This window comes from Bombina bombina, chromosome 7 (genome assembly GCF_027579735.1).
Source record: "Bombina bombina isolate aBomBom1 chromosome 7, aBomBom1.pri, whole genome shotgun sequence".
NCBI classification, from domain to species: domain Eukaryota; kingdom Metazoa; phylum Chordata; class Amphibia; order Anura; family Bombinatoridae; genus Bombina; species Bombina bombina.
This window is the reverse complement of record NC_069505.1, coordinates 235547322-235568930: the sequence shown is the minus strand read 5'-3', so window position 1 is coordinate 235568930 and position 21609 is coordinate 235547322. Positions and strand designations below refer to the sequence as shown.

At 40.4% G+C, this 21609-nt stretch overlaps 1 protein-coding gene across 1 annotated transcript in view; it reads left to right on the top strand.

The window, feature by feature from the left end:
- SAAL1 (serum amyloid A like 1) overlaps positions 1-21609 on the top strand; it is a 219370-nt gene that overhangs the window by 136903 nt on the left and 60858 nt on the right. Inside the window, 1 exon segment of the mRNA XM_053720661.1 lies at positions 17094-17280. Within this exon segment, the coding sequence (XP_053576636.1) occupies positions 17094-17280 (187 nt within the window).

Genomic DNA, 21609 nt, shown 5'->3' with positions numbered 1-21609 from the left:
TGCTGGTCAGGTTGGGGTGCCGAGTGCTCTTAACATTTATTTATGTTATTTGTTTTTCTAGTTTCAGATAAGCATTCTCAAAGAAAGAGAGGACTTGCGGGTCTGTGCGACTCTCGGGATTGTTTCAGTCCTACATAGCCGTCACTCTGGTGACTGGGTCAGTGAATTTTGCTGCGTCACTCTCTGTTGTTTCCGATACCATCAGAACCTAGAGTATTCCTTCCCACGTGGTGGGAAAATTAGAGGGTTTAACGCCTCTTCCTGCCGGCGGGGCGGTGTTGCTTTAGGAAATTCTCCTTTGTGGACTTGTTCCTTTAGTGGTTCTTTTCTTTATTGAGACCTCTTGGATTGTCCTTTTCTCCTTGGGATGGGTCGCTTCGGGGGACTTGGATTCCCTACGGAGTTGGCTGTTCCTTTTTGGGACATTAGACAGTGGGCTTCTTTTGGGCTCCGGTTAGGGGTCCTTTCCCGGTGTTGAGAATGCTCTGCACCTCTTTCTTGGGATAGAAGAGGTCCTAGTGGTTTTCCACTCATATGGTTCGGGTTTTGCCATCCAGGTGGCATCTAAACCCATGTTTTACTCTCCTCGAACTTCGAATCTGAGGTGTTGCTCTGTTCGGGTGACTTATCGACACTGTTCCCCTTGTGTCTGGAACTCGTGGCAAGCTGGACAGCTAGCTCAGCATACTAATGCTCTGTGGCTACTCTTTACTGTTGCAACCAAGGGTTGCTAGTTCGATCCCCGGCGAGGTCTACTCAGCCTTTCCTCATTCCGAGGTTGATAAAATGAGCAGCGCCTTGTGTCCCCTTCGGCACTTTTAAAGCACAATCATGTTAATGTTGCTTGGACGCCGGTTAACTCTAGTGTCCTTTTAAGGCCCAGGCTCTTTGGAGTGCTGGGCTCCTGCGAGGGGTGGTCTCTTCCCTTTGGGTTAGGACTTGCAAGGGCTTCTTGCTCTTGTTATCCGGGTTATTCTGGATTTTTCCCTGAGCGGTCTGGTTTTTTTTTTATATCAGACGAGGGATTTATTTTCTTGGAGGATTGTTTAATCTAAACATTTGTGGGACCCAGGCTTCTTGTCCTGATCTTCCGGTGGTCAAGGGTTTTACTCAGCGTTTTCTCTTTGTGGATCCCGCTGTGGGTTGTTACCGGACCTTATGATCCTAGGACTGGCCTGGGGGTTCCGGTTTCTGGGGCACTTGGGCTTAGTCCTTGTTCTGGCTGTGCTGTTTTACAGCTTGAAAAACAAAGGCAGTAGCACCACTTGAAATCATTTCCAATTTATTGGAAGTGCAACAAGATAAAAAACAGCAACGTTTCGGAATCAAAAGTCCTTAATCATGCAGGATTAAGGACTTGTGAGTCCAAAACGTTGCTGTTTTTTTATCTTGTTGCACTTCCAATAAATTGGAAATTATTTCAAGTGGTGCTACTGCGTATGTTTTTCATATACATGTTTGGGTCTTTAGTATGAGGCCTGGCAGTGAGCACACTACTCTGGTGCTTGATTACTTTGGACTTTCATACTGTTTTACAACTTGGCCAGATTTACTGAGAGCCGGGGCTCCTTGAGGCTTGTCTTTTTCCGGATGATACAGTATCCTTGGGACCGCCAACTAATGTGACCTGAAGGTGGGCTTTCCTGCCTTGCAAACCGAAGATTTGCGGTTGCTCAGCTGTCACTTTGCGCCTGGTATGTGTTTTAAGGGGTTCTTCCGTGTTTGTCAGTGACTTGGCCTTGTGTCCTCTCGGTTCTTCTACGACTTCCTGTCTTATGGGCAGGTGTTTATTGATGCTCTCCTCTTCAGGGGGCTTGGTGTCCTCCTTACAGAGGTGTGGTTCCTTTTTAGGGGCCTCTCCTGTGTGCTCGGGAGGTTGGAGCAGATGTTTTATCTGGTCTGCTCATTGAGTTCTTCCTTTCCATCTGGGGAGCTGCTGGCTCCGCATTGAGACTTAGTCGGGTGGCTTTGCTAGATCCCTTGGATCTATCGCCTGCTTGATTGTCTTTAGATTGAAGTGGCTGTGTCCATTCTTTCGCCCTTTTGGGGGCCGGTTTTGGGGTTCCTTCAGTTCTCTTGTTTTCAGTTCTGCCGCTTCTTGTGCTGGTCCGGCTAGGTGTAAGATCTGAGTTCTGTTCTTCATCCTCAGGTCTTGGGGGTGACTGTGGACCTTTTTTAGAGGTTCTGTGTGTTTCCCTCTTGTGATCTGTGAGTAGGCTTTTCCGTATAGATTGCCTGGAGAGTGTCCTCTGTCTTGGAGGTTGGGCAATTTGCTATTTCATTCGGCCGCTTCTTCCTTACGGATAGTGTTTTCTCCATGTCTTCCTACGGATGGCAGCATATTTCTGGACTTGGATGTTTATTCTGAGTTTGCTACTTGTAATTTTCTGTTTGCTCAGTCTCTCAGTTCTGACGTTTGAGGACTTTGTCTTCAGCTGTCTTTTTTTGGTCCTGTTGCACGATGTTCGGGAGATGTTCTTCTCCTTGATGATGCCTGGTTGCTCCTTGTGGGTTGGGCGGCATCTCCCCTTGTTCTCGGGATCCATTCGGGTCTCTGTGGACTTGTCCTTCCTTTGAAGGGGGATTTTTCCTTTATGGATTTTGCTGTACCTTTGGGTATCCCTTTGGCTTACCCTTGTCCTTTCCCTTTTACGGATTTTGGTACTGTACTAGGAAGGGTTGTGTGGGGACCGACTGCTGGGCGACGGTTCTCCTGGAGGAGTGTTGGCTCAGTGAGTCTGCTTGCGGTCTCTCATTAGGCTTTCGGACTATCTGCGGGTCAGTGTCCTTGGGGCCTTTGGGTTTGCGGGTCAGTGTCCCAGGGTTTGGTTGGGTTGTGGGTTTTTTCAGGCCTGGTGCCCTCAGAATGGGTTGCCTACTGTACCCTCCCGTTTTTACATTCTGTGTCCTCTATAGCTTGGGTATTGTTTTCCCAAAAGTAATGAATGCAGCTGAGGACTCTTTCCATTTATGAAGAAAAACTTAAATTATGCTTACCTGATCATTTTCTTTTCTTCAGATGGAAAGAGTCCACCGCTCCCCACCCGTATTTTTTTCTGTTGGTCGTCTTTATTTTTTATCCTTCTGGCACCTTTTCACCCTGGTATTTCTTCTATTGTTGCTTGTTACTCGACAGAATGACTGGGGGATGAGGGGAGTGGGGGAGGTATTTAAGCCTTTGGCTGGGGTGTCTTTGCCTCCTCCTGGTGGCCAGGTTCTTATTTCCCAAAAGTAATGAATGCAGCTGTGGACTCTTTCCATCTGAAGAAAAGAAAATTATCAGCTAAGCATAATTTAAGTTTTTGCACACCAGATCTTGGAATAGTCTTTAAGGATCTTCAAAACAAAAATAACAGCTATTGTCCTTGACTTCGGCTGTAATTAATTTTGCTTAGTTCCCTTGGCATCCTTTATAGGTGAGCTCAGGAGTGTGCTGGTGTCTTTAGCCATCTGGCAGCAATGTTTCCAACAATGTTTATAACAATGTTATACATAGTTGTAAACTCTGCTCCCTCAGACTGCTAAGGACACGTTTAAGCTCCTATCTGCCTAGGACCAGTACCAAAAGTTTAAATTGGCAACAATGTACAAATGTAGTACGCTGGAAATCCACAGCCGAGCGTGGTGAAACCAGCCAACGCGTACTTTAACGTGACGTAAGGTGCACGTTGCCTAACGCGTTTCACGGAACACGTCCGCTTCGTCAGAGGCTTGATAGACACACACCTTACTAGCTGTCTATTTGTGGACAACGAGTTTGGTCACACCTCCCTACGTCACTCCACCTGCTTGCCTAAGAACGGATACATTAACTCAAGACGGCACAGCATAGATGGTAAACAGCGCCAAAAAACAACAACAATTTCTTGGGAGCTTTGACTAATACAAACAAATCTTGCTTATATACAATTAACTAAAAATGAACATTAAATTTATAGTATTTCTGCAGCTCAAAAATAATATTGAATTTAAAAACTCCCATATTCCAAATGACTTAATAGTACGTTCATAATACAAAGTATCAAACTAATCTAATAGACCCCAAGGGTTCTGATATTGCACAATTTCATAAAAAATCATTAAACAATTGATACAAAATGTGAACTTTAAAAAGAATAATAATAAAAATTAATATTAATAATTTAAAGGTGACCTATATAAACCAGTCTTCATATAATACTGATATTCCATATTCATAATTTATAATAATTCATTTATTTATAGATTAGATTTAATTTATTTTATAAACTATAATTCATACTGTCAAATAAACTAGAAATTAAAACTACACTCAATGCTATCAAGTGAACTTTAGATTAGATTAGAAAAGCTTGGATATTCACTTCCCTGTTTGTCCCCAGGGGTTCGAGGGTCTGAAGGGAGTGGATCCAGTATGTTTCCCTCTGTCTGAGAAACATCATTCTGTCTCCCCTTCTCTCATCCAATATGATCGGTTCTATTGCCTTAAATCTAAACAGGAGGGATCATTTTGATGGAATTCTCTGAAGTGGTCAGTCACCCCATGGGGCACATCCCCCCCTCTCAATATTTTTAATGTGCTCCATTACCCTTCTTTTTATAGTCCTCCTTGTTCTGCCTACATACTGAAGTCGGCAGAAACATTCTAGAACATATACCACATATTTAGAGTGGCAATTCATGGATGATTTAAGTGGTTTCTTGAAACCATTCACTCTGGAAACAATTTGTTTATTGTCTTTGTCGATGATGGAACAGGTATTGCAACCTTTTCTATTGCATCTGAAAAAACATAGGTGGACTTTTTCAACCAATTGGTATCTTTAGTACTTAAGTTGCTAGGTGCTAAAATATCCTTTAGATTGTTGTTCTTCCTAAATACTACAGATGGTTTCTTCTCCAAGGTTTTACCTAGTACTGGGTCCTCTAGGAGACATGCCAATGTTTGATTGCCCTTTTTATTTTCCACGACTCCTTGTTATATTTGGTTAAAAATTTATTATTTTTCATCTCATTATTAGTGTCCCTTTTACTATTTAGTAAGGTTGTTCTACTCAGATTCCTTGCTTTTTCATATCCTTCTTTAATTATTCTATCTGAATAACCCTTTGCTTGAAATTTAGTTTTTAAAATCTCAGATTCATTGTCAAAAACATCCAGACCCTCAGGAACTGGCCATAAGGTATGTTTTTAATCCCGTTCTTATGGTGACCACTCTTGGTGTGGAGGTACTGTTTGAGTCTGTTTCTTTCCTATATAGAGAAGTGACTACTTTGTTACCTTCACTTGATAGAATGATGTCTAGAAATTCTATTTTGTCCTTATTATAGTTTTAGTAAATATCAAAAGAGAGAGAGAGAGAAGGAAAGAAAGAGAGAGAGAGAGAGACTAAGACTCTGACTGACTTTTGGCAGCCAAATTGTGTTACGGTAAGGCACCTCAGCCTGTCTGAGGGGTAGGGGGCCTGATTGGCTTATTATTTTAAAGAATTTTTGCATAACGTTAAGCGGCTGTGCTATTAAAAATTCTTAAAGTGACAATTTTTGATTTAGTATTATGGACATGGACCAAGACTCGGGGTCTTTTGACAAATGCTTGTTATGTTGTGATGAACAAATCTTTTTGCCTATGCAATTCTGTGCCTCATGCTTAGCTAGAAAACTTAAATTTAAAGATAAATTGTTGCCCTCTGAGCCCAATGTCTCTCAGGATGATGCTGTTCAGGCAATGCCACAGCTTTCTCCTCAAACGTCCCAAACGTCTATGGCATCACATACAGTGCCTCTCAGCCTCCTGGAGGAGTTTATTCGACTGCAGATATTGCTGCACGGGTATCTTCTGCGGTATCTACGGCATTATCTGCTTTTCCAATGTTGGGGAAAAGCAAGAGGAAAATTAAAAAAATTTCAGTAAGGTATCTGTCCCTTCTGCTGCTACGCAGGTTGCTCTCCCTCATAAGTCTGATAAGGATACGTCAGTAGCCTCTGAGGTTGAAATATCAGATTCAGACAGAATAATTCCTTCATCTGATACTGAAGAAGTAAACTTTAGATTTAAGAGAAGAAATCTGTGAAATAATCACTAGAGGGCGCTATAGTACAATATGTGATGAAAATTAAAACACAATATTAAAATGACTGCTAAAATGCAGTAAATATCAAATTCTAAAATATAGACCAATTAGGGATAATATATGTGGCAAAAACCCCTAGTACTGAGATAATATGTTTACATAAAATAATAACAGCATAATGATACACCATATATGAGATGTACTTGGACAATGAAACTAATAAAAAGCTGCACCTCACAACACATAAACTATAAAAGCTATGTATAATCTAAAAGAAACGATAAGGTGCAAAAAACACCAGAGGGCGCTAATAGGTCCTAAAATGACCATAAAATATATGAAACATACAATGCTGTTAATATAAAACATACAATGCTTAAAATAATAATAAGAATGGAAAATGGCACCTCATTAAATGTTAAGCACCACAGTATGAGAGTCCACTATGCGTGAATTGAACAGACAGTCTGTTGAGTCAATTGTGAAGTCCAATACACTTTCAGCCGACAGCAGCAGCCTCCAAATGGTCGCAAAAATGGATCCCCTCTTCGGATGGTGGCAGGTGTATCTGTGTGGGTTACAAATAGAGGACGACCATTGTGTGCATCCACAGCCCAAAAAGCCCACACATGCAGCAACACTCTAATTCCAGGGTACTCACACTTTGGCCGAGCACACCAATGTGCTTGTAGACAAAGACTGATTATCAGAGCAAACCAGCTTGCTCTCTCCGGCAACACTCTCCCCACAGCCGCCAAACAATAGCAGACTCACTGGTTCTCCACAGCGGTTTGGTAATGAGCACCTTACTTGTTATTTATTGCAGACAATGATTTTAAAAAATATAATCCTTTAATCATTGATAATACATAAAATCCTTAACACACAAGTAGGTGAACAATGTACATCAATAAAAATTGCTACGCGTTTCTCGACTCAATCGGCCGTTTCCTCAGGCATAATACAATAAACTATTGAACCGGCTATATAGTGCCGCTCATTACCAAACCTATAATTACTTGGGGGTATGTGCAATCAAGCCAATGAGAGCTTGTCCTCCCCAAGCCCACACATAGCCATCACGCCAATACTGTCATCCTGTCTGCAATCAACCCTAATAGATGATTAGATAAAATGTCATATATACAATGCAATACCCCTATGTTGGTTTCCCATAGCAATACATGCACATAATATAATATAATGAAATAGAACTATCACTGCGGTCGCTTGCCGACCCTGTTTATCTCACAGAATATTTGTTGGAATTATCAAACACCGGTTCCACCTCTATACAGATATCCAGAGCAGCTGATTTTATTTAGCCTCTGTTGGTAGCTCTATAGCTCTATAGTTCATACAAATGACAAGAAATAGTTAATACAATTAACCAGAGTAGCCGACAATGTAAAGACTCGGCAGTGATCTCTATTTGTCTCCAAGTTGCAACCAGAAAAATAATTTACCGCTTGCCTTTTGTATATATAAAAAAGTGATCAAATTAAAGATTTGCAATGAAATGCAACAATGTTTAACCGTATTAAATAGTAGGTAAAGAAATAGATGTTTTTTTAGACCGTAAGTCTAAATAAGTACAGGCAGTCCCCGGGTTACGTACAAGATAGGGATTTTAGGTTTGTTCTTAAGTTGAATTTGTATGTAAGTTGGAACAGGCACTTTTTTTAGGTGAAACTCTAGCCAAACATTTTTGTTTTGTTTTGGATAGCATAGGATAAAGTTTGTTTTGCTATCTGTGCCCCTGTTCAGAAAATTTCACATCACTTTCTGTCCTTGTGACAATTGGATTTTCAGTATTTTGGATTATCCTGGAAAGAAGGATTGTCGATAAAGCTCCATTTTCTCTGTATGTAAGTACGAGTTGTACTTAAGTTGGATGTCTGTAACCCGAGGACTGCCTGTATTTTTAAACAGAAAAATAATAGGAATAAATCCACCAATGGTACGGAACAACCATTGTTCGTTACCCAATATAATTCGAATTATAAGATAATCAGAAAAACCTTACAGAAACATTGGCCAATTTTACTTAGAGATCCTATACTTAAGAGAAATCTAAGCGCTCATCCTAGCATTGTTTTTAGAAGAGCACCCAATTTAAAACAATCTTTGGCCCCAAGTAAGGTGGTTATATCGAAAAAGGCCATTAGAAACACACATAATAATAGAACAAACCATAAGGGCACCTACAGGTGTGGCACATCTAGATGCCATATGTGTCAGTTTGTAACTCATGGTGCAAAAAATATTAAAGCCCACACGACTGGGGAAGTATTCCAGATCAGAGACCTCCTCAATTGCAGTTCAACATTTGTTATTTACGTTTTATCCTGCAAATGTGGGGTACAGTACCTTGGGCGTAATACTCGTAATATACGCACCAGATGGAGTGAACATCTCAGAAATGTTAGAAAAAAATCAGACAAACACAGTGTCTCTTGACACCACATTCAAGAACACAATGGGGAACCTTGCAGTTTTAAAATTACACCGCTAGAAAGCATTCCTTGCTCCAATAGATACAATAGATTTAATAAATTGCGCCAAAGGGAGACTTATTGGATCTATAGGTTTGGTTCCTTGTTTCCTGATGGACTCAATGAGGTTATAGACTCTGCAGCCTTTTGAGAGCTTATGCATTTTATTGGTATGCAGAGACTTATTCATCTATCATCAGCAGTATACTTACATAAGGGCTTCGAATAGAAGTTGTCTATATTTACCTTCCAGATCCTATATTGGATATTATATATATTTCTAATTTGAAGAGTGAACGGTTGCATAACAAACTGATAAATCTGTTTTTATTATATATGCCATCTAATTTATATGTTTTATTTAACTGTACACTCAGTATTATATAGAGTATCATATTTATTATGATCAACTCATTATGGAGTTCAGTAAGAGCTCCTTTACAAATTGATATAAAAATATCAGTCACCACATATGTAGGATTCACATTTATTTAATTTTACACTCCATCACTATGGCATTTTTTAGCACATATATGAGTTAAGTTAACATTAATAACTCTTTTAGTGGAGATTAGAATGGATGACACATCTGTCACTACACAGAATATATAATTTCATACACTATATTCACAGTATATCAAATTATAGTTGCATAACACTTCACTAGTAGGATTATTTAAGTCATTAGACCTATATCACATATACTAAATAGCACTACTTGTATTTATTTTTTAGGTATATATAAACATAACATCAAATGTTATAAACACCAGATCTAATTTATTATATTTTAGTTTTAGCACTACTTGTATTTATATCATTGGTATATATAAACATAACATCAAACAATATAAACACTAAATCTAACTTATGATCTTTTGGGTACATTAATATCGAGTACTTTGAAATATAACAATTAGACTAAATATGATATGAATCAGAAAATTGGAAAGTATATTTACATATTATTCCAGGTTTGGATACATTACAAACTGAGGACAGCCAGTTGTGGCTCAAATTAAAAGCTGCAAACATTAGCAGTTCCCAAGTACTAATTATATTTTTCACTCCAAATATTCGGTTTAGAGGTTTGTGCACTATGTATGGCAATTGCGCTTCACGGTGGCTGATATAACCATTTCCTATGTTCAGTTTATCACACTATTCAGTGTTAAGAATATCTCAAATTTTGCTATGAATAGTTCACGATATATTGGGTATCCATGTGTATATATATAGGATACATACACCAAGAAGGAATTTGTAAATAGATAAAAACAATTTTTCTTTTTTTTTCTTTTTCTTTTTCTTTCCATATACCCCGTTAGTGTATCTTATACATAAGAAGCTTACCATCTAGCGAAATTAAAGTGGGTATTGAATTTTTATTTGAGTATTTACAAGTAGTCCCCCACACGTTGTGATACAGTCAAAAACTGTAGGTATCGCAATTGCGGTTTATGGGGGCAGACATAACCATCTATTGTGGTCAGCTTGTCATACTATAGGGTGTGAGAATACCCCACATTTTGCAGCCACTAGCATACTTCATTTTTGGGTTTACATATGCACATATATAGGACGCATTCACGAGATTGAAATTGTTATTCATCTTTTGTTTCAGTACATGACTTATGGTCTAAAAAAAAATCTATTTCTTTACCTACTATTTAATATGGTTAAACATTGTTGCATTTCATTGCAAATATTTAATTTGATCACTTTTTTTTTATATATATACAAAAGGCAAGCTGTAAATTATTTTTCTGGTTGCAACTTGGAGACAAATAGAGATCACTGCCGAGTCTTTACATTGTCGGCTACTCTGGTTAATTGTATTAACTATTTCTTGTCATTTGTATGAACTATAGAGCTATAGAGCTACCAACAGAGGCTAAATAAAATCAGCTGCTCTGGATATCTGTATAGAGGTGGAACCGGTGTTTGATAATTCCAACAAATATTCTGTGAGATAAACAGGGTCGGCAAGCGACCGCAGTGATAGTTCTATTTCATTATATTATATTATGTGCATGTATTGCTATGGGAAACCAACATAGGGATATTGCATTGTATATGACATTTTATCTAATCATCTATTAGGGTTGATTGTAGACAGGATGACAGTATTGGCGTGATGGCTATGTGTGGGCTTGGGGAGGACAAGCTCTCATTGGCTTGATTGCTCACACCCCCAAGTAATTATAGGTTTGGTAATGAGCGGCACTATATAGCCGGTTCAAAAATGTATTGTATTATGCCTGAGGAAACGGCCGATTGAGCCGAGAAACGCGTAGCAATTTAAATTGATGTACATTGTTCACCTACTTGTGTGTTAAGGATTTTATGTCTTATCAATGATTAAAGGATTATCTTTTTTAAAATCATTGTCTGCAATTCATAACAAGTAAGGTGCTCATTACCAAACCGCTGTGGAGAACCAGTGAGTCTGCTATTGTTTGGCGGCTGTGGGGAGAGTGTTGCCGGAGAGAGCAAGCTGGTTTGCTCTGATAACCAGTCTGTGTCTACAAGCACATTGGTGTGCTCGGCCAAAGTGTGAGTACCCTGGAATTAGAGTGTTGCTGCATGTGTGGGCTTTTTGGGCTGTGGATGCACACAATGGTCGTCCTTCTCTATTTGTAACCCACACAGATACGCCTGCCACCATCCGAAGAGGGGATCCATTTTTGCGACCATTTGGAGGCTGCTGCTGTCGGCTGAAAGTGTATTGGACTTCACAATTGATTCAACAGACTGTTCAATTCACGCATAGTGGACTCTCATACTGTGGTGCTTAACATTTAATGAGGTGCCATTTTCCATTCTTATTATTATTTTAAGCATTGTATGTTTTATATTAACAGCATTGTATGTTTCATATATTATATGGTCATTTTAGGACCTATTAGCGCCCTCTGGTGTTTTTTGCACCTTATCGTAACTTTAGATTTAAGCTTGAACACCTTTGTGTACTGTTAAAGGAGGTATTGGCTACTTTGGACAATAATTTCTGATATTTCAGGTGGAAAAGGGTCTTTTCTACCACAAGATAAGAACAGACCTAAAGAACGTCAAAGTAATTTTCTTTCCTTTCGTAACTTCAAAGGTCAAAAGTCTTTCTCTCCCTTTTCCAAGCAGGAACAGTCCAAGTCTTCTTGGAAGCCCAATGAACCTTGGAATAAGGGGAAGAAATCAAAGAAACCCTCAGCTGAGTCTAAGTCAGCATGAAGGGTCGATCCCCTATCCAGGATCAGATCAAGGAGGGGGGGGGCAGACTTTCCCTGTTTTGTCAAGCGTGGATAAGAGATGTCCCAGATCCTTGGGCTGTCAACATAGTATCTCAGGGTTACTAAATAGAATTAAAAACTTTCCCTCCTGGGGGCAGATTCCACCTCTCAAGATTATCTCCAGACCAGGTATAAAGAGAGGCATTCTTGAACTGCGTTCACAACCTTTCCTCCCTGGGAGTGATTGTTCCATTTCCAGTAAGGGAACAGGGTCTAGGATTCTATTCAAATCTGTTCTTGGTTCCCAAAAAAGAGGGAACTTTTAGACCCATTTTAGTCCTAAAGTGTCTCAAGTTTCTCAGGGTACCGTCTGTCAAAATGGAAACCATTTGTTCCATTCTTTTTTTGGTTCAAGAGGGTCGGTTCATGTCGACCATAGAACTGAAGGATGCGTATCTTCATGTTCCCATCCACAGGGATCATCACAAGTTCCTGAGATTCGCCTTTCTAGACAGACTCTTTTAGTGTGTGGCTCTTCCGTTTGGCCTTGCCACAGCTCCCAGAATTTTCTCAAAGATTCTGGGGGCTCTCTTGGCAGTAATTAGGTCTCAGGGAACTGCAGTGGACCCTATCTGGACGACATATTGGTTCAGGCGCCATCTTTTCAACAAACTCTCATACAGAGATCTTGTTATCTTTTCTACGTTCCCACGGATGGAAAGTGAATCTGGAGAAGAGTTCCCTTGTTCCAGTTATAAGGGTGGTTTTCTTAGGAACCATAATATATTCCCTATCTATGAAAAAAAATTCTGACGGAGGTCATAAAATCCAAGATTCTTTCCTCTTGCCTCTCTCTTCAGTCTAATTGGTCTGATGGTCACTTCCATGGACATTATTCCCTTTGCTCGATTCTATTTGAGAGCTCTGCAGTTATGCATGCTCAGACAATGGAACGGAGACCATTCGGATCTGTCTCAGAGGATAGATCTAGATCAGTCGACAAGAGACTCTCTCCCGTGGTGGCTTGCTCAGGAGAATTTGTCTCAGGGCACATGCTACCGGAGACCTTCCTGGGTGATAGTGACCATGAACGCCAGCCTGCTAGGCTGGGGACTAGTCTGGGATTCGTTAAAGTCTCAGGGACTATGGACTCGGGAGGAGTCTGCTCTTCCAATAAACATATTTGAGTTGAGAACGATTTACAATGCTCTGATGGCTTGGCCTCAATTGTCCTTAGCCTGGTTTATCAGGTTCCAGTCGGACAACATCACCTCAGTGGCTTACATCAACCACCAGGGAGGAACTCAGAGTTCCTTAGCCATGAAGGAGGTGGCTTGGATTATTCAGTGGGCTGAAGCTCACAATTGTTGTCTATCTGCCATCCACATTCCAGAAGTGGACAACTGAGAAGCGGATTTCCTGAGCAGACAGACATTTCATCCCGGGGAGTCGGCTCTCCATCTGGAGGTGTTCTCCAGGTTAGCCCTCAAGTGGGGGGGGGGTGCCGGAGTTGGATCTGATGGCGTCTCAGCAGAACACCAAGCTTCCAAGGTACAGTTCAAGGTCAAGAGATCCGCAGGCCGCTCTGATAGATGCTCTGGCGGTTCCTTGGGTTTTCGGTCTAGCATACCTGTTTCCTCTGTTTGCACTCCTTCCAAGAGTCATTGCTTGTATCAAACAGAAGAGAGCGTTGGTAATTCTAATAGCTCCTGCATGGCCTCGCAGGTTCTGGTATGCAAACCTAGTAAAGATGTCATCACTGCCATTTTGGGAGTTTCCTCTGCGGAAGGACCTTTTAACTGAGACCATACTACAGACTCGCAAGTCTGTTACTCATAACATTTATCATAAGGTATGGCGTAAATACCTTTATTGGTGTGAATCTAAAGGCTACTCTTGGAGTAGGGTCAAGATTCCTAGGATTTTGTCTTTTCTCCAGGAAGGTCTGGAGAAAGTGTTGTCAGTCAGTTCTCTGAAAGGTCAGATTTCTGATTTATCTATTTTTTTACATAAGCGTTTGGCAGATGTACCAGATGTTCAATCTTTTTGTCAGGCCCTGGTCAGAATCAGGCCTGTGTTTAAACCTGTTGCTCCTCCTTGGAGCCTTAACCTTGTTCTTAAAGTTTTGCAGCAGGCTCCGTTTGAGCCAATGCATTCAATAGATATTAAGTTGTTATCTTGGAAGGTTTTGTATCTTATTGCTATCTCTTCTGCTTGGAGAGTTTCGGAACTTTGCAATGTGATTCACCTTACCTTATGTTTCATGCAGATAAGGCAGTTCTTCGTACTAAATTGGGTTTTCTTCTGAAAGTGGTTTTGGATAAAAATATTAATTAGGAAATTGTTGTTCCTTCTGTCTGTCCCAATCCTCCTTCTCATAATGAACGTCTGTTGCACAACTTGGATGTTGTGCATGCTCTAAAATTCTACCTACAGGCGACTAAGGATTTTCACCAGTCTTCTGCCCTGTTTGTTTGTTTCTCAGGAAAGCGTAAGGGTCAGAAGGCTACCGCTACTTCTCTTTCCCTCTGGTTGAGAAGTATAATTCGTTTTGCTGGTCAGCAGCCTCCTGAGAGAATTACAGCTCATTCCACTAGGGCCGTCTCCTCTTCTTGGGCTTTCAAAAATGAAGCTTTGGTGGCACAGATTTGCAAGGCTTCAACTTTTTCTAAATTTTACAAATTTGATACTTTTTGCCTCGGCTGAGGCCTCTTTTGGGAGAAAGGTTCTTCAAGCGGTGGTGCCTTCTGTTTAGGTCTGCCTGTCTTGTTCTCCCTCCCTATTAATTCCGTGTCCTCTAGCTTGGGTATTGGTTCCCACTAGTAATTGGAATGACGTTGTGGACTCTCCATATCCAAAAAGAAAGCAATTTATCGGGTAAGCATACATTTAGTTTTTATGAAATTGTGCAATATCAGAACCCTGTTAGGTTAGGTGGTTAACCCAGAAAGGCGGATTCGTACATATATACATATATTTCTATGTATAGAAAACTAGATGTTTTTTCCCTCTACACCAGATGTGATCATCAAAGGAAAGGGAGTGAGGCTGGGAGCAGTTTGCAACAGCAGACATTAAATAAGACATAAATTACTTAAGTCAGAAGCCCCCCTGTAGCCCAGCCATCCTGTTCCTCTTACTGTAATTTTTAATTTACCTGCCTTCTGCCTGTGTAAGACTGTGAAGTGTGGGAGAGGCTGTCAGTGCAGCGCTTGGGCAGAGAGGAGGATGGGGGGGGGGGGGGGACTGCAAGATGTGCAGTACTGAGTGTGCTCATGTGACTTGATGTCCCCGCAGTGCTAATTGCCTAATACGGAGCTAGTCCTTACTTGCTCCCTGATCACATGGCAATATAGCTTTTGCTGACCAACCGGTCGCTCCCTCACCTGCTGTACCGTGTAGCCAATTGCCTTTTGGAGCTGAGCTGCTTGAGCCTCTGTCTTGTCATCTATCATGTGCTCAAAAAGCAGGCTTGCTGCTACGCTCTCTTACCGGCTTCTCACATGTGCTGAGCTCTCTCTCTGTGTAGCTGCCAACTGCTGGCACTGGTGGCCCAGGCAGCCCACCGGGATTTTTCCCGGTATCACCAGCGGCCCAATCCTGCCGTGGAAATAGAGTCTTGTTTTATTTTATTTACCTATCAAAACTATATATTTTTTTTTTTTGTAGACAACCCAAAGTATGGATCTAGGCTCATGTTTGTATATTTCATGCCACCATTTCACTGCCATGTGATCAAATAAAAAGAATCGTTAACTTTTTCACAAACTTTGGGTTTCTCACTGAACTTATTTATATACCGCTTGTGCAATCATGGCACAAATGGTTAGAAAAGCTTCTCTATGATCCCCTTTGTTCAGAAATAGCAGCTAATTGCAGCTGTGCACCACACTTCTATTATTCCCGGCAGTGAATGGGGTTAATCAAGTATCTTAAAATGTTAATTTTAGCTTTAGTGTAGAGATTAGCCTCCCACCTGACACGTCCCACCCTCTGATCCCTACCTGACCCTTCTCAAACAGCTCTCTTCCCTCCCCCACTGGTCACCCCATCTTAAGTATTGTCAGACAGTCTGCCAATAAAAAAAATATTTTTTTTATTTTTTATTACATGTTTTTTTTCTCCCTGCAATGTAAGATTCCCCCCCTAACCCTCCAACCTCCCTGATCCCCTCAAATAGCTCTCTAACCCTCCTCTTCTAACTATTGCCGCTATCTTAGGTACTGGCAGCTGTCTGCCAGTACCAATAAACCCCAATGTTATGGTTTTTATTTTCATTTTTTCATTTTTATTTGATTTTTTTCTTTAGTGTAGCTGCCCTCCCCCCTCATTACCCTACCCCCTCCCAGATCGATATCCCCCCTCCATTATAGGAGTCTCCCTCCTTCACCTTCCCTGCCGCTCTCCGGACATATTTCCTGTAGTGTAGCGGTCCTGCCCCCCTGCAGCAATGGACCACACACCCGCCTCCCCCCTAACCCTCCCACGCCACCAACGATCAAATACAAAAAAGGAGGGGGAGGGACATGAACTAAAGGTTAAAAATAGGAGTGAGCAGATAAGGGTCTTTAGCTAGGTAGCAGATTCGCATTGGATTTGGAACAAAATTTCACTATAGGGGGTGTCTAGGGGCCACATCATATCTGCGTGCCTGTATGCAGTCTTCCTGATAGCTGAACCAGGGTTTCCCAAATCTGCAATAGAGATCCTCTTTGTCCAAACTAAAGTAAAAACTTTGTTCCATCTTGGCATATACCTGTATTATAGAGGTTACAGCTGTAATGTCTGGGGGCTGGGTCTGCTTCCACGCTCTTGCTATCGCCAGTTTCATGGCTGCGAGAATAAAGATTATCAGCTAAGACAGGGGAGTCGGGACATTTCATGGGAACATGTGTAGTAGAGCAATTTCAGGAGTGAGCGGGACAGTCAGCCCAAGGGTAGAGCAGAGGTTAGATATTTGATTCCAAATGGGTTTTAATTTTGGGCACGCCCTAAAAGCTTTATCCTGTAGTGCCTGTTTCGGGAATTTCCAACTAGGTCTAGACATTTTGGTTAAATCAGTGGAGAGGGTGAACGTGAGTATATCATGGTCTTACCATGAGCAAACCCTAATATGTGCAGACAAATGTTTTTATTACAAGATGTTTACTGTCCTTTTAATAGAAGTCTATTTTAACAATGCTCCTGCAACAATATGAATTCTAAGATTTATTGTTCTCAACTGTACTTGAATATAACAATCAATCATATTATAATACAATTTCCCCCATGCTCTGTACAGCAGACATTCAGTATTATCTGTTTTCACTAACCTTACAGGGGATCTGCTAGTAAAAGTTGGTGAACTGGTTGACAAAGTCTTTGATCTGGACGAGGATCTGATGATCGAGTGGATAAAGGCTGGTTCCCCACAGCGTGGTGTTACACCAGCTAATGAGACTGCAGAAGATAAAACACCTGCTATGGAACTGGTATTCTGCCTGTTGGAGGCAGCAAAGCAGCTCAGGTGAGTCCAGTAAGCTCTTCTATTTTAAACTGATTTGTTATTCAGTGTTCTCCTCATGACCTATTTAGTGGGCACACCACCCGCAGATTTTACTGACCACCTGGATATAGTGTAAGTCCTTATTAAGCTAAAATGTCTTGCACAAATGATCATCAAAACAATGTATGTTAAATTGTGCAATTAACTTGCGCTTTGGAGAGCTTAAGTAAAATTTATTTGAATCAAGATTTTTTTATTGAGGTGTTTCAACAACATGCAAGTAACAAATACAATACATATTTTGTAGAATTATAGCATGTATTCACTCATGACATATCATTTATCTATATGAAATATATCTAACATCTCAGATACCACCTCACCCTCATTTACCATAAAGAGGGAGAGTCCGGGACATTTTATGTGAGTACAAAGTATTTGAATCATAAGTCACATTCACCTCTTTTACATTTAGTTTCCTATGTTGAGACAAAATAAACTTTATGCTAATTAAACAACCTTGAAAACCTATACTTCTTATAGAGTGATATTTTGTATGTAATAAAAGTGTATTCATTATCTAAGTCTTTACATAATAGAAGAAGTCAGTACAGGTATTTCCCATTCAAAACATGGGAACACCCTATAACAGTATGATAGGAGTAGCGGATAAACACCGCTTATGTGTTCACCTATTTAAGGGTGAACTCTATATAGAAAATGCTTCAGGCGCTTTCTTTTATTAATGAGATAATAAAATACAATAACCTATTGATAAAATAAATGTGTCTGATTATGGGAGAGACACTACTATTACATAAGACACTGGATAATATCCTTATATATATGCCTGGCTAAGCAGGGTCAATGAGCTTTCCTAGTGGAGACACAGTGCACATTAGTGCTTTTAGATAGGCTGGTGAGGGACCTCAATTCTGATGACAAGAGTCCAACCCTCCCTCGCCGGCTGAGGGTAGGGAAGGGCCCCTGAGTACACTAAGGACCACCAAAACATCCCTGCAGGGAACAACTAGATGGGTCTTTAACATCATCTATAGCAGTTACTATCTAAATAAGGCTGTTACATAAGTAGGACCAATATCAAAAGTTTCACCCCAAATACATCTGATATGGACATAGAATACTAACAATTATATATGAGTGCCTCAAGGGAGTTAAAGAAACTATATGTGTCAAGTGCACTGTTAACACACACACATAGTGATAAACAAATTGGGCCCAGCCACATAACTCCAGGGTAAACATTTGCAAACTACAGGAAATCAAGCCACAAACGGTCAATATATATATTACCCTAGGCGCTTGGTGGAGGTGCAGAGGATTTAGTCAGCCTCAAGGCTTCCGTTTCTAATGTGAGGGGAGACTTCTAACACACAAGTTCAGCACAATACATAAAACTCTTGATGCTTATACCTAGAACGTTTAACATAAAAAAATGTTGTGTGATAGCATAGAAAGTTTGTTTTAATAATGAGTGGCCAAGTCTCAGGTACTGTCCTGTTTATACATGATAAAATAGGGGCAATGAAAAATATACTGCTATGAGCATTCCCTCCATCATCCAAATCCATTAGTGTTTACCTATATAGCTATGCAGTGTTGAATATATAATACCACGAATAAACCTCAAATCATATATACAAGACAGGCTATAAGCAAACTGTCCTGTTCCTCAAAACTATTCCATAGCAATTACAGTCAGCCAATATTAGTTTAATGAAACTGAAGCTCCCCTGCAGGTAGTTTAAACAAATTAATATCTATTGAATAGTTTCCAACTCACTAAGGCAAAGCATTATAGAACCGTGATACACTGTCTAACACGCTAGAATAAAACATTATAAGAACAACTGCATTAACTGAAGAAATAGATCAATATAAGTTGTAGTTATGTCAAAGGTAGTGTGAGGTTGCACCATTCATTCATCCGCTCTATGTCACACATTAGGAGTTTAAGCAGAAAGTTCAAAGTTCATTTCCATCCATAATGTGTATCAGCTGTTGGTTCCAAGTACCTGAAAAAAAGTTGTGCTGGAGTTCCCAGAGAAGACCTAAATCCATGTTCATGAGATGTGTTTATGGGGACAACACTTAAATCTCAGCGCAGAGAGATCAGGAGGAGATACAGGCAAATGACAGAGACTGCAAGATCACATCGTGCAGAGCAGACTGTAACCAGGCTATGACTCCCCTCTAGTGGTGATAAATATTAATTACAACTGTTAGCAGAATATTTTAGAGGTGTTCGTTGAGCTCATACAGGGAGTGCAGAATTATTATGCAAGTTGTATTTTTGAGGATTAATTTTATTATTGAACACACAACCATGTTCTCAATGAACCCAAAAAACTCATTAATATCAAAGCTGAATAGTTTTGGAAGTAATTTTAGTTTGTTTTTAGTTTGAGCTATTTTAGGGGGATATCTGTGTGTGCAGGTGACTATTACTGTGCATAATTATTAGGCAACTTAACAAAAAACAAATATATACCCATTTTCTCCAACATAGGTGTGTCCGGTCCACGGCGTCATCCTTACTTGTGGGATATTCTCTTCCCCAACAGGAAATGGCAAAGAGCCCAGCAAAGCTGGTCACATGATCCCTCCTAGGCTCCGCCTTCCCCAGTCATTCTCTTTGCCGTTGTACAGGCAACATCTCCACGGAGATGGCTTAGAGTTTTTTGGTGTTTAAATGTAGTTTTTATTCTTCAATCAAGAGTTTGTTATTTTAAAATAGTGCTGGTATGTACTATTTACTCTGAAACAGAAAAGAGATGAAGATTTCTGTTTGTAAGAGGAAAATGATTTTAGCAACCGTTACTAAAATTGATGGCTGTTTCCACACAGGACTGTTGAGAGGAATTAACTTCAGTTGGGGGAAACAGTGAGCAGACTTTTGCTGCTTGAGGTATGACACATTTCTAACAAGACTATGTAATGCTGGAAGCTGTCATTTTCCCTATGGGATCCGGTAAGAGCCATTTTTATTACATAAGAATAATGGGCTTCACAAGGGCTTTTCAGACTGGTAGACATTTTCTGGGCTAAAACGATTGATATATAAGCATTTTAATACTTCATAGCTTTGAGGAATTATTTTATTCTTGGGAATTATGTAAAATAACCGGCAGGCACTGTATTGGACACCTTTTTCTCTAGGGGCTTTCCCTAATCATAGGCAGAGCCTCATTTTCGCGCCTCTATTGCGCAGTTGTTTTTGGCAAGCATGACATGCAGATGCATGTGTGAGGAGCTCAGATACATAGAAAAAGCTTTCTGAAGGCGTCATTTGGTATCGTATTCCCCTTTGGGCTTGGTTGGGTCTCAGCAAAGCAGATACCAGGGACTGTATAGGGGGTTAAATATAAAAACGGCTCCGGTTCCGTTATTTTAAGAGTTAAAGCTTTCAAATTTGGTGTGCAATACTTTTAAGGCTTTAAGACACTGTTGTGAAATTTTGGTGAATTTTGAACAATTCCTTCATTCTTTTTCACATTTACAGTAATAAAGTGTGTTCAGTTTAAAATTTAAAGTGACAGTAACGGTTTTATTTAAAACGTTTTTTGTACTTTGTTATCAAGTTTATGCCTGTTTAACATGTCTGAACTATCAGATAGACTGTGTTCTGTATGTGGGGAAGCCAAGGTTCCTTCTCATTTAAATAGATGTGATTTATGTGACACAAAATTTAGAGAAAATGATGCCCAAGATGATTCCTCAAGTGAGGGGAGTAAGCATGGTACTGCATCATCCCCTCCTTCGTCTACGCCAGTCTTGCCAACACAGGAGGCCCCTAGTACATCTAGTGCGCCAATACTCCTTACTATGCAACAATTAACGGCTGTAATGGATAATTCTATCAAAAACATTTTAGCCAAAATGCCCACTTATCAGCGAAAGCGCGACTGCTCTGTTTTAGAAAATACTGAAGAGCATGAGGACGCTGATGATATTGGTTCTGAAGTGCCCCTACACCAGTCTGAGGGGGCCAGGGAGGTTTTGTCTGAGGGAGAAATTTCAGATTCAGGGAAAATTTCTCAACAAGCTGAACCTGATGTGATTACATTCAAATTTAAATTGGAACATCTCCGCGCTCTGCTTAAGGAGGTGTTATCTACTCTGGATGATTGTGAGAATTTGGTCATTCCAGAGAAATTATGTAAGATGGACAAGTTCCTAGAGGTCCCGGGGCCCCCCGAAGCTTTTCCTATACCCAAGCGGGTGGCGGACATTGTAAACAAAGAATGGAAAGGCCCGGCATACCTTTCGTCCCTCCCCCTATATTTAAGAAATTGTTTCCTATGGTCGACCCCAGAAAGGACTTATGGC